Source organism: Otolemur garnettii, unplaced genomic scaffold (assembly GCF_000181295.1).
Source record: "Otolemur garnettii isolate 467f Iridium unplaced genomic scaffold, OtoGar3 scaffold00042, whole genome shotgun sequence".
Lineage (NCBI taxonomy): Eukaryota > Metazoa > Chordata > Mammalia > Primates > Galagidae > Otolemur > Otolemur garnettii.
Genome location: NW_003852437.1, coordinates 3,668,226 through 3,681,709, shown reverse-complemented (window position 1 = coordinate 3,681,709; position 13,484 = coordinate 3,668,226). Strand labels below are relative to the sequence as shown.

The window sequence follows — 13,484 nt, the reverse complement described above, 5'->3', positions numbered from 1 at the left end:
TATGACAAGCAGCTTTGATTTGCTCGGACCTACTCCCAGTGTTTTCACCTTTCCTTCCAAGTGGTTCCCTCACTTTCAACTTCCTTTATCATTTAACTGCCAATGTTATCAGTTAATGAGAGTGTAAGGGTGACAAGGAAAAAATAATTTTGCTTAGCTGACTGCCCCCTTTAAAAAACAAGGAAACAGTTTGTTCTTCTAGATTTCAGACTAAGTTGATAAAATCAAAAAAATCCCATACACAATGGCCTTTTAAAAAATGCTTTAATTTAACAAACAAGTCAGGTGATTTTGAAATATATTAAACATCTCATTCACTGAAGATCAGAGAGAATTTATTCCAAAACATTCTTCAGTAGTCTTAAATAGATTTTGTCTATCAGCGCAAAAAGGGAAAAATGAAAAAAATCACCACAAAAAGGTCTTTCTATGGTGGAAATTATGTAGCTGGATTTCCTCGATGTTAAGGAAACTGACACACATACACACACACACACACACAAAAACCCTAAAAATATTCCATTTTTAAGATTAAATCTTACACATTATAACTATGATCTACTTAAACACAATAGTTACCTCTAGCATTTTTAGCAAGAGAGCTGGACTTCACATTGCTTAATGCTGGTTTATAAAATTAACTTGTAAAATTGTATGAGAAATATGTCCCGTCTACCCTCCCATCCCCAAGCAACTATCACCTTCCTTACCTGCCACATTTATAAGACCTCCCCCCTTTCCTCTGAGCTCCAGTGAAACTTACCACATGTCCTTCCTATGCCCAATGCCTTCTAAACCAAAGTAATACTTATCAATACGGATTTGGGGAAGAAAAGGAGCAGAAAAATAAGCACATAGTGTAACAGAAAAAGTGCAAAAGCTTTGAGTCGGATAAATCTAGCTCTGTGTCTCATTTCGTGTATTTACCATGTAACCATGAACAGATGATTTAACGTCTCTGAGCCTCAGATTCCTGATCCACGTAACACAGATAATGAAGCCTCCCTCACTGGGAACTGTGAAGATTAAACTGGATACAACTGCAAAGCACCTAGCAGAGAGTGAGCGCTCAGTAACAAGACCCTTTCCCATTTTCTGTTCCAGCATGTCACTCACTGTTCCATCCTGTATTAGCTGTTTGAACACAGGTCTGTTTCTAGGATGTAAACTTTCAAAGTTTTGTTCATCTGTGTGTCTCCTGTGGAAACCGGGAGAGTAAATTGTGAATTGTGGAGACCCAGTAGCTGTGCATTGTCCTAACCTGAGGGCTGCACCAGCGTGTCTTAGGCTGTGGAACGATTATCTGTGGGTTTTGGCTCTTTGGGCTCTTTGGCTCATACTTCATATGCTTCCTCTGGAGAGCTACGGCTCAGGACACACCGGCTTTGACCTAGCTCACTGTGCTTTAAACTAGTTTGCACAAAATACAACTACCTTCCTAAATTCTTTGGCAACTGATCAGAGTACTGTCCTAAGTCTTATTGTAGGAACTCCTGCAGGGATATCAACCTTACTCTGAGACAGACAAAACTGAATTCACAACACGATGCTAGAAAAACAACAAGTTGTGTGGAAAAAAGCACCAAGACCCCAAAACAGAGATTATTAACTCCAGCTGGTCCTGGATTAACCATGAGATCTTCTTGAGCAAGCTGCTTACACTCATTATGCCTCAGTTAAAACAGATAGATAATAATTCTATGTTGATTGTCACAGGGTTGTTGAGAACATAAGGAAGGTGATGCCTTGGGAGCAGGATAAAAAACAGCCTAGAAAGCTGGTAGCTTTGTGCGGTGTTGAGCTCCGGCCTTGTCAGACTCCACCGGACCAGCTCCTGTTTTACAAGGTCAGTTCAGTTCAGCAGGAGAGCAACGTGCAAGTGTGTGTGTACACCTGCCCTTGCCCACGCACACGCACACGTGATGCAATCTACGTAACTCCCTAACTTTTTTTCTGCACACCAGAGAGTTACAGTGCACCAAGAAAGTGCTGCCCTGGGACACTGGCAGCACCGCAAAGCAAAGGACTATGGTGGGCAGGCGCTGCCTTTGTGTCTGAAGCCCAGCCCGGCTGCTTTGGGCTTTTTCTCCTGTGTCAGTCACAGCTTTCTTTGCAACATATTTCAAAGATACAGCCCAACCAAAGCATATCAGAAAGTCGTCCTCAGATGAAAGGGGGCGGCGTTGGGGCAGGACACCCAGTCTCTCCCGCACAGGGAGAATCTGTGTTTCCAGGTCACTGGATTCACGTGTCACCCAGGCTTCTCAGGGAAATCCGCAGGGACGGGAGGCAGCTTCGCCAGCTATAGGCTACAAATGGAAGAACGAACTTTCCCGAATTTATGGAAAAAATCCTCCTGCGCCCGGGCCAAGGCGTCTTCGTCGATGTAGACGGCCGGCCGCTTGGCCATGAGGAAGTACTGCACCTTGCGCAGGCTCCAGCCCAGCACGAAGCGCAGCCAGCCGCTCACGGCCGCCGTGGAGCGGCCCACGCCCGCGTTGCAGTGCACGTACACCGTGTGTCCGTTCTCCAGCAGCGCGTGCAGCAGGCACACGGCCTGCGGCAGCATCTGCACCCGGCCTGCGGGCGAGGAAGCACAGCGCACACGCGTGAGTACCAGGACAGTCCTCACCCCGCCGCTCACCGCCCCCCAGCAATCACACGGACGGACGGGCAGGGACAGGAGACTCACATCTTGGTTTGGGAGGACAAGGTGAGACAATTTCAAAGTTGATCCTAACAAAGGGGACTGGAGAGAAGCACTCCACAGCCACAGGTCCCCTCCAGATCTTCCCCGGACTCTGTTGCTCTGTTGTGTGACTTTACCATAAATTCAAATTTCCCTCCAAAGAAATGTTACCTGTCGCCAATTGTCAAAAAAAAAAAAGGATTTTCACTTTGATCAGAAGGGTTTGCAGAGATTGGTCAGAGGTTTGGAGGATTCCAAAGAAAATTTCTCAGACCCAATCACCTGAATTTCAATTAATGCAAAAGTGTCTTCCAGGTAAATGTGAAACACAGAATTAGTCCATATTGGTCAAAAGAATCAATTCTTGTTCATTCAACACACACTAATTTTCACTTGTCCCATGGAATGACTAAGTTGTTATTCTATACGCATCCGATGACTGTTCATTTATTCCCTGGCGACAAAGGGAATACGCACCCAAACTGATTTAATTTCTACATTACTGGGCAGTTATGGTTATGGTTATTGCTGCTTCGTGACCACTGTTCTGATTATAGGATTGTTCAGATGTCTTCTGATCACAGTGAGGGGGGGACGTGCTGTGTCTGGGGAGGCTGAGGGACTCTGCCCCTTCCTCTCATCGCATGGGCCAGAGGAATGTCATGGTCACATGTGCTCCTGGATGCCTGCGCCTTCTGCTCATAGGTTCTCAGTACAGAGAAATTTAGTGAATGGGGTTTGTTTGTTTGGGGGGAAGAAGATGGTCAATGTGAATTAGTTCAAAGGGAAAAGGAAAGGAGAAGCCACAGAGAACTGGGTCACAACTCTGTGCTGGGGATGGGGCTACTCAGTACTTAACTCCACAGGGACACAGCCGCCCCCCAGAAAGATCCTATGGGGACCACACAGAACAGCTCTCTCTGGCCTTACCTTGCCATCCTCACTAGAGGCAGCAAAGCCCTTCTCTCAAACAATCTCACCTGCGAAACTTCCCTTAAGCTAGAATTCTCCCAAGACAGCCACTCAAGTAAGTTTCAACTTCCCTCTTTAGATGTCCTTTTTTGAAATGCAAGCACCCCTGAAGGAGCCAACACCACACGGGGAGATCAGGCATCAGACCGTTAGCAGGATGGAGCTTACCAAAGACCTCAGAGTGTCTTAAAAGGCCTCTCAGCCTCCTTCCTACCCAGGGGAGCATCTGCCTCACCTTCCGGCTCACCGAGCTCTGAGACCTGAGAGCACCAACGTGGCAGCTGGGATAATATTCTAGTCCTTCTGCCAGTGCTCTACTGAAAGAGAGCGAAGGCCACAGCCTTCAAATAGCAGTTTAGAAGTGTTTTCGGCTGGAACGCCTTCAGGGCAACACACGTTGCAGTTCTTGAGGCCCCGTCACTCCCTAGTGCATGTTACACACACCTGTGCCCCTGCCTGGCCCCTGAGCACACTGGGATTGGAGATGCACCAGTGCCCGTGCACATGTGATTCTTCATAGTCCAAAATGAGCCATGAACTTGAACCCCTCCAGATCTCCGGACCCGGCTCCAGGGTGCTCTGAGGGTATAGCAAGGTAGTTACCCACGGGGCTCTCCTAGAAGCACTAAAATACGCTGGAGATGGAAGAAGTTGTAGACAGAGCATGGTATGTGCGCCACCTCACCCTACATCTTAGGGAGAGCACCATGTGGTTGGTCCACCGTCTGAGGTGGGCATCAGAGGAGGCCAAGTCACTCAGGTGTGCCAGACCTGTGAGAGGGGAGAGGCCTGCTCAACTGTAAGGCTTTTGTTCTGCTGGGGGGTGGGGGGAGGTTATTCCAAGTAATGTGGGTGGGAAGAGAGCCCCACATCTAGATCTGGGAACAAGGGTTCTTCCTGCTCCTGGCACAGCTGGTATCACTTGACAAGTTCCCTGATATGGCTGCCTCTCCAGATATTATTAAAATAATATGAATATTTTTAGCTTAGGTTTTTGTCAAATGTCTGATATGTACGAATAGACCACAGTGGTCATTTGCAGTAGGAGTTGCTGGACTCAAGAGTCCCAACCCCTGGCACTCAGCTTCAATATGATCAGTCTGCCAAACAAGACCATCCACGGACCTGCTCGGAATTCCTTCCCCAGACCTGCTCTCTGGGCAGAAGTTCCCTAAGGTCTGGTCAGCACCAAAGGGGCCAGATGATGCAATACCTTCCTTTTTATCTACAAAAGATTCTTCAAGAGGCATGTGCACAGGTTAGAAATTCAAAAGGGATGTGTTTTAGTTTGAGGCACTGTGATCTCAAACACACACTTCTGAAGGGACATGTCAGCTCCCAGACGGAAGCTCTGAAGGCTTCCAGCTTCACACGGATTTCACAACGGGGACACATCAGCAGCACTCTTTTCCGAGAATCACCCAACCAACCCACTGACGAACTGTCAGATATTCACATATCATAAAGTATAGATAATTACTAAGAGGGACACCAGAGAAGTAGCCAGGCCTCAGTGCCCACCCACCTCGGTCTACCTTCAGCTGGAGCCCTTGTTGATTCTGACCTTTAGTGACTGCAAATCATCCTGCTGGGACTAAGGATATACAACATTTACCGGGCCCTTGCTGGCTGCCAGGTGCTCACTGACAACCACCACTTAACAACTGTGAGGTCAACACTATTGCTATCCTCTTTTTACGAGGCACAGAGATTTGCCCAATGCTAGTCCCTAAGTGACCACTCACAGCCACTGTGATTCCAAAGCCTCAGGTCTTCACCTCCCTGTAAGCTGGTCCTTCCATCACCTACCTGGTTAATGGTGCACTTGGCCAATAAACATCCATCAATGCAGAATAAAAACAAGACAAACAACAAAACCCAGTCACACCTGTTTGATCTGGGACAATAGTAGACCCCTGCAACTTAACTTGAGGCCCTACAGGGTATGAGAGGAGGGTACTAGATTACCCTGCTCCCAGGTAATCTAATTCTGGAATGATTAAAAGTGTCCAGAAGCCTGCACTGAGCAAGGTAAAGCTGTGAAGGGGGTGCGGTAGAGCACAGGCAGGTTGGAGGCACAGTAGGGCCTGAGATAAGGGAGTGGTCAAAGGCCCTAAAGATAAGTTTTATCCAAAGCTGACCTGAAAGAAACTGTGCACGGTGCAACTTTCAGCCTCTCTAAAGTGTGCACACACACACACATTCACACTCATCTTTCCTTTCTTACTCCAGAAGCAGATATATGGCTAAATATATTATTATTTTATTTGGTCATAGCTTCTTTCCTACTTTTGGAGTATAATATAGGTAAGGTTCATGGTATCTCTAACATCCTCTAGTGGAAACCTGAAGACTTAGGATTAATCATATAGTGCCGACTTTGTGGCTTTCAAAGCCCTTTCGCAGCAATTATCTTACTGTATTATTAGAACCCCACAATGTGGAAATTACCCTCCCCATTTTCCCAATGCAGGAACTGCCTGTCAGTATCACACAGTGACTCAGTGGTGTCAAGAGTCAAGTCCAGGTGTTCTGGCTCCAAGGTCATCATCTCTGCACGATGGCAGGGCTGAATTCAGACTGTTGAATGAGAGAAAAGAGCTCAGACTGTGACAACTGAGGGGTAAGTGAGGACTCAAGGAAGCATATGAACTCATTTGGGAGTCGAGGGGAGACCATTGGTTATAAATAACTGCACTGACAGAGGTCAAAACACAATCTGAATACTTTCTGTGTGAAGAAAATTTTAATGAGCAGGTTTTTGCATTTCATTTTGCTCAGGTGAAGCCCTAGATTTGGGAGACTTTCACTTCTCAGGTGAAAAACCCAAACCAAAATTTTTTTAAAAGATAAGAAAAAGGAAAAGAAATCTAAGCCACTGGTTCTGCGTATGACAAAGCGTACCAGAGTAAGGATCGATAGCACAATTGATTGTAACAGGTCTGTGACAACCGGTAGTGACAGGTGAGCCTAAGAAACTGTCTGCTTTCTCAGACTTCATCTGACAGCATTATGCTGTGGCTCAACACACTTCCAAATGGATTTTTTCTCTAGAGTTCTAAAAATATTCAGCTGAATTAATCTATATGTTCGTTGTGCTGATATTGTGAGCCACAGAGATTGATCTATTGGTAAAAAGTCCCCCTGCCACTCAGAAATTCTTAACCCTTTGATTACTCTGCCAGGTGAGGCAGAACCAAAGAAACCCTTGATTCACAAGCTGTGTTTGCGCTGCCATGCTATCTCAGCACGGAAGGTTCTCGGCTGCCATGCTGTTATAACTGGGACCTGGTGACCTAGTGACCTCAAAAGAGGTTTGACTACAACTGCAATGGGTCGTTAGGGATAGAGTTTTCCCTCAGGCGTCTGCTTATTCCCAAACTATCAAACAAATTATCTAATAGTCAGCAGGACCTTCAGGCAATCAGTGTATGGGAAGGGATGTCTGGCATAGTTAGTTAGTAGCTCAACTTTGCCCAGCCTCATCTCATAACATTCCAAGAGGCTAATGATGCTATTAAATCAGAATCAAAGCCACCAAAATCAAAATTCTCTGGAAGTTATTCTTACTATCTTAACAACTTTATATGTTTTGAAACTAGAATCAAGCGAGTATAACCTAGATTTAACCAATGCTCTTATGTACAAATAAAGATTATTTTCTCCCCTTCCTTGAAAAAAGCCAGAGCTGGTATAGCTAAATCAAGCTTCCTGGGCTGAAATTACCAAGAGGACATCTGTAACAGAACTGTCAACAGCTCTCCTCACCTTCAGGAAAAATATTATACCCCATAACAATGATATAGTTCAATTCAGATACAGACCCACAAAGGGGCCCAGCCTGGCCAGGAGGACCACCTGAGATCCATAAAGGTTTCCTGTGGTCCATAAGTGTTTCCTGCAGTTCTTGGGGCTCCATCCAGCAGGCCATTCCCTGGTAGGAGACAACTCCCATGCAACTCACAGCTTTACATGACTCCAGCTGATTGTGAACATAAGGGATTGAAATTGTGCTGGTCTGTAGAATCTGCATGAGCAGTCTGTGTGAGAACACAGGGAGGAGCTTCACAGCTGGTGTCTGCAGCAATGGAAACTCAGGCTGTGCCTCTTTGGTTCTATCACCAGGGCAGGTCACTTAACTTTTTTGTACCTCAATCTCTTCCTCTGCAAAATGGAGATAACTATAATATCTTTCCGGAGCGTTGTTAAGAGAATTAAATAAGTTAACGCATGTAAATTGCTTAGGAGAATTTTTTTTTTTTTTTTTTTTTAGAGACAGAGCCTTTATTGCCCTCAGAAGAGGGCTGTGGCATCACAACTCACATTATCCTCCAACTTAGGGCTTATGCGTTTCTCCTGCCTCCGCCTCCCAAGTAGCTGGGACCACAGGCGCCCGCCACAACGCCCGGCTATTTTTTGGTTGCAGCCATCATCGTTGTTTGGCGGGTCCGGGCTGGGGATTCGAACCCGACAGCTTAGGTGTACGTGGCTGGCGCCTTAGCCGGTTGAGCTATAGGCGCCGAGCCAGGAGAATGTTTGATGCATAATGTGTGTCTGGGGGAAGAGGGCAGCAGATAAAATCATCTCCTAGCTGGCCATCGCTGCCTTCCTTCTTTCCCCAGAAATAGCAGGTCACCAAGCTCCCTTTACCTGTGCCATTTCTACAGCTCTCTGCTGCTCCCTGCTGACATGTGCTTGATACTATCAGTGTAAGTTGGTTCTCTCCGCTGAGGACTGCAGTAATCTCCATTTCTTTACAAGTACCTTATTCTACCTACCATCAGGCTGAAATACATAACATCCTTCTAAAATCCAGTGCCTCTGTGCCTGGGCCTTCTCTTTCCACCTAGCATGCCCTTCCTCCCTCCACATCTATCCACTTGTCCCCTCTCAGGGCCATGCCCACCAGAACGCGCTCCTTCCAGTCCTTCTTGGGCACCTTACCTGTTCATTCCCCTCTCGCCCGTGCTTCTCTGTCCTGTAATTAGTTTGGAACTTGTCTTACTGCCTTTACCTTTAGGTCAAAACTATGCCCTGTTTGTCTCTGCTTCCCTGGCACCACCCAAGCCACACCACAATTCCCTTTCCACAAAGACATTTCAGCAATAAGTGAAGACTCGTTGTCACCACCCGCCCCAAGCTGCATTCTCTCCCATTATCGCTCATTCAGCTATGGCACCAACCTCCTAACTGGCCTCCTAAACTGCTTCGTAAAAAAAAAAAAAAAAAAAAAAAAAAATTTATTTTGACATTTTCTGGCTTCCCAGCTTTTCAGCTGCTGCTTGCTGCTTCAGGACAGAATCCAAAGTCCTATGGTGACCCAGATCCCGCAAGGCTGTGAGCCTCACTCTCTCATCTGCAGGCACCAGGGTCTTCCAGTTCCTGCTACACTCTGTGCTCTCCGGCCACAGGGATTCTCCTAAGCTGCTTCCTGTGCCTGGGACACTCAGGATTCACTCTTCCCCTAGTCTACCCTCAGAACCGAACTCGACACGACTTCCCCAGTAAATCTTCTTTGACCCCCTCCTGGGCCTGATTACCTGTATATAATCTCATAACAATGTCTGTGTATCTTTCTAACAAAAAAAAATTTCATCACAGTTTTTGGCCTCTATTTTTAGTTATTTGATTACCACTTGTCATCCTTATGGGACCCTCCATCAGGACATAGGCAGTGTCTGCTTAAACTTTATGTTCCCAAACATGCATCATAATGCCACATACACAGTAGATATACAACAGATACATGTTTGATAAATAAAGAAATCACATTGAACAGAATCTTAGCCAGTGTCAAAGCTATGTATCAAATATTAAATCACATCTTATATTTATTCCATTTCTACCAGTTGTATTTAGGATATTCAATTAGCGAGAGAGAAAGACAGAAAGCAAGGGTTTCTCTGAAACACATTCAGCAAGGAGCCAAAACAATTCTTCTGATCCTTACCTTCAGTGCTCATATCCGGTGTTGGCATCCAGATGTAAACCAAACCTTCTTCCTTGTATAGCTTAATCATGGTGTCTGGAGTCATGGGTTCTGGGTAGCGGTTACAGCCTGAAGAATTCTGTACAATATCCCATTCTGTCTGGAAATTCATTACAGCCGTAATCCCCAATTCATGCTTCAGTTTGATGGTTACGTGTTCCACTTGGCGAGGGCAGCTACCCAGCCATATATTTGGTAGAATTCTAATGAGAACATATCATGTCAACTATTACTATTGTTGCTCTGATCTGAGGTCTAAATACCTGCATAAAACATGTTGTATTAAAATATAATGAACTTTTCAATCTGGCACAGGAAAAGTTAGATGTTTAAGAATAAAAGAACTAATGTTATTACTGAAAGGAAAAGTATGGGTGTTGCTATTGGGGGGTAAAACAAACAATTTGATTAATTAATTAAAGTCCAGGAAATGAGAATTAGCCAACTTAGCAATATATAAAATGAGTCCACTAAATTGTACTTGCTTTATGAATGCATACATGGTTCAACACTACAAAATACATCAAAACACATCAAATAATAACAAATGTCTATAATTTTATCAACAAATTCCAGGAAACATTGGCTAAAATTCAGCAGTCATTTCTGTTTAAAACTCCATGACCATTCAATAAAAAAAAAAAACTCCGTGAGTGGGATGACATTTAAGCTGGATTGGATACACATATTAATTACATATCCTTAAACACATTCTCTCTAAAAATTTCAAACAGTATGAGACCTTTAACATATGGTACAAACCAGAAACTAACAAATAATAAACTTCTTTTAAATAAAATCAAAATCAGGATTAATTCTATTAGTACCCAACATAGTTCTACTAATATAGGTTTCACCTAATGCTACAGGGTAAGATGAAGAAACAGCAATAGAACTTCCTTGAGAAAATCTATTGAAGATTCTTATGGAAAAAAAAGAGATAATAGAGAAAAGTTAAAAACTCAGGAAATTCCTAATAACCCTTTAGATAAGAATCCATGAGGAAAGAAAGAAAAGGGTGAGCGAGAGAAAGGAAAAAAAAGAGAAAGAAAGAGAGAGAGAGAGCACTGGATCATGTGACTAGATCACTGAGGATGAGTACACATTTGAGGATCACTCATTTGGCTTCTCATGTTAACATCCATAATAACAGCCAAAGGAAAAAAGCCAAAAACCAGAACAAGCTGTATTTCCTATAATAACACTTGGTAATAATTGTGTGTTGTTAGGACCAGTTATTTGTCACCTTTAAATTTTTGGTGTGCTCACCTTTAGAATAGATCCAAAATTAACTAATTCACAGGCATTTTGTGGGGGAACAAATGTAATAACATATTTGAATGGGACTGACACTAGTGGATGTAATAAACTCAGGGGGACTTCACGTCTAGCTCTGACGACTTCCTTGTTGTAGTAACATACTTTGCACTGTACTGTAATGACCGTTGTTCTGTACAGCCATCAATTGAAGACTTCACAGTGTTCTTTAATATGAAATAGAGCTAGTTTCTGTTGTTTGCGGTTTTCCCCCTTTGGCTGTTGTCATTGTTGGTGTTAACACGAGAAGCCAAGTGTCTAATGCTCCAATGTCAGCATTATTCATCCTCAATGAAAATATTTCGCAAGCACCATCATTCTAAAGCCTGAGCCCTATAGAGGAGGATATGCCAATTTTATTTTCTACTTGGGTCCTTGTTTAAAGAGTTATTAGGAACTTCTTTGTGGATATACTTTTTGAGGGTGTTTATGGAAAAAAATTAAGAGATGAAAGAGAAAAGTTATAAATTCAGGAAAGAATGACATTAGAAAGAGGAGCACAGGATCCAAAGGCCTTTTCACCTTATTCATGACCCCAGAGAATTTTTAGATTCTTTGGACCCCCTGGACAGGACTGTATTCAATCTCCCCAGGAAAGGGAACTTTGCACCCTGGGTTGATGCTCCTTCCCTCTGCCTGTTGGGTGGGAGCAGAATCTGTCTCTATCTGTATGTTCCATTCCCTTTCCATTATCCCTTAAAGATTCCTTCTCCAGGAACCTGCTGGATGCCCAGGCAGTGGTAATGTGGCCTCCAACATGTACACTCTGGGTTGGACTGAGCACACAAAAGCACCCTAAGCTGGAAAAAAGAGGGAAGCAGACATCTCAGTTGTACAGCCAAGAAATAGAATCTATTAAACAGTAATGGAATTTTTGCTTGCAAAATCTTAAAGTGGACTGGTAAAATGTTAAAATGAATATTCACAACATCCAAGCCTAATTCCACATGTTACTCAGGGATCTTGCGAATACTATATTCTTTGAGTGGGTAGCAGTTAGTATTTAGCTAGTCAGTAAATAAGAAAATAAAGTATCTGGTTGATTTTTCAGAAAAAAATTGCATAGAAGCTAAAGAATAGTCCATAGAGATATACAAAGGATAAATTAGGACATGTGAGCTTACAAAACAAAAAGTTAAAATTCCCAAACCAAAATAAGTCAGTATACAGAATCAAATGTTGTCGCTAAAAGAGGTGTTAGTCTATCATCTCATTCATTCCTGGTTTTCAAATGTTTTTAAAAATCACAGGAAAACTGAGAACAAGCAAAAGCTCATTCATCTTTGAACATATATATTTCTCACACAGCATTTCTAATGAAAAGAAGCCCTTCAAGTACCCACCCATATAGTCGCACACACATAGAAATACCAGTCTCTGTATGAAGTATTTCCAACTTTTGATAATATACTTGATTTTTTCCTCCAGACATGTTAGAAGTCTGAGTCCATAACTAAGAAATAAATACAAAAGCCTTTCTGACTTTTTTAAACAAGATGTTTTTAACCTAGGAAACAGATAACTAAAGACAAACTCTGTAAACAAGCCTGGTATTGAGGGATGAGAAATTAAAGTTATAAATTGCTTTGTACTCAGCCATTATATGGGATGCAGAGAAACAGACTGGGCTTGTTGGAAACATGCAAATCAACGGATTTCACTTAACAAGACAGCTAAAATGACCTTTATGTTCATTCCATTTCAGTCCGTTTTCCAAAAGTAGATGACATATTTCTAGTTACAGGATGCACTGGAGGTGATGAAATGTATGATGTGCTTTCTAAATGGTAATTAAACTTTTACTTGTCCATTGGAAAGAGGATGATTTGACACCATTAACAATCAATTTTTACTCACCTTATTTTTAATCTTCTTTTGGTGTCAGTGATATTTTAAGCCATTGTTAAAGTTAGAATTTTTTTATGATGAAAAGAAGCTTACTGAAACTTGAGATTTGGAGAAGAAAAATTCTCTACAAAGGTAGTTTTAATGCAAGACATACCAAAATTTAAAGCTATAGTGAAGTAAAAGTTATAGCTCATAATTATATTACAATTTATATTATAAAAATTTTTCAGAGAATTATTTTATGAATAAATCACTATCAGAGCTTTCTGACATCTTCATGATAGACTATTTGGAAAGTCAAAGAGAAATCAACTGTAGCAAGTAAGTATTGACAATCAGCACACACCAGGAGTTCCCAAGCCTGACTTTGAACTCAAGTCACATGAGATACTTTAATAAAAGCATCTATTACTAGGATCTACCCCAGAGATAGTCATGAAAAGGTCCTGGAGTGAGTCCCATGATTCTGTGGATTGTTTGTTGTTTTATTTTGTTAGAAACTGACCTTTTAAGTATGTAGCCAGATACTAGAATTAGTAAGCTGGCAAGTTCAATTGCACCTATAACAGAAACTTAGTATACAGAGCTCAAAAACATTATAAAGATGAGAGGAGATGGATTGGCTCAGCTCTACGCTACAAAGTTAAGTTCTTACCCTTGTCCAAAAAA

General features: G+C 42.8%; 1 protein-coding gene across 1 annotated transcript in view; it reads right to left on the bottom strand.

Annotated features, from left to right (window-relative positions):
• Positions 1 to 268: 268 nt before the first annotated feature.
• Positions 269 to 13,484, bottom strand: part of EPM2A (EPM2A, laforin glucan phosphatase) — an 85,674-nt gene continuing 72,458 nt past the window's right edge. Inside the window, exons 4-5 of the mRNA XM_023513503.1 lie at positions 9,612 to 9,853; positions 269 to 2,580 (exon numbers count right to left, since the gene is read on the bottom strand). Coding sequence (XP_023369271.1) covers positions 2,303 to 2,580; positions 9,612 to 9,853 — 520 coding nt within the window. The 3' untranslated portion in view covers positions 269 to 2,302. The remainder of the gene's footprint in view (positions 2,581 to 9,611; positions 9,854 to 13,484) is intronic.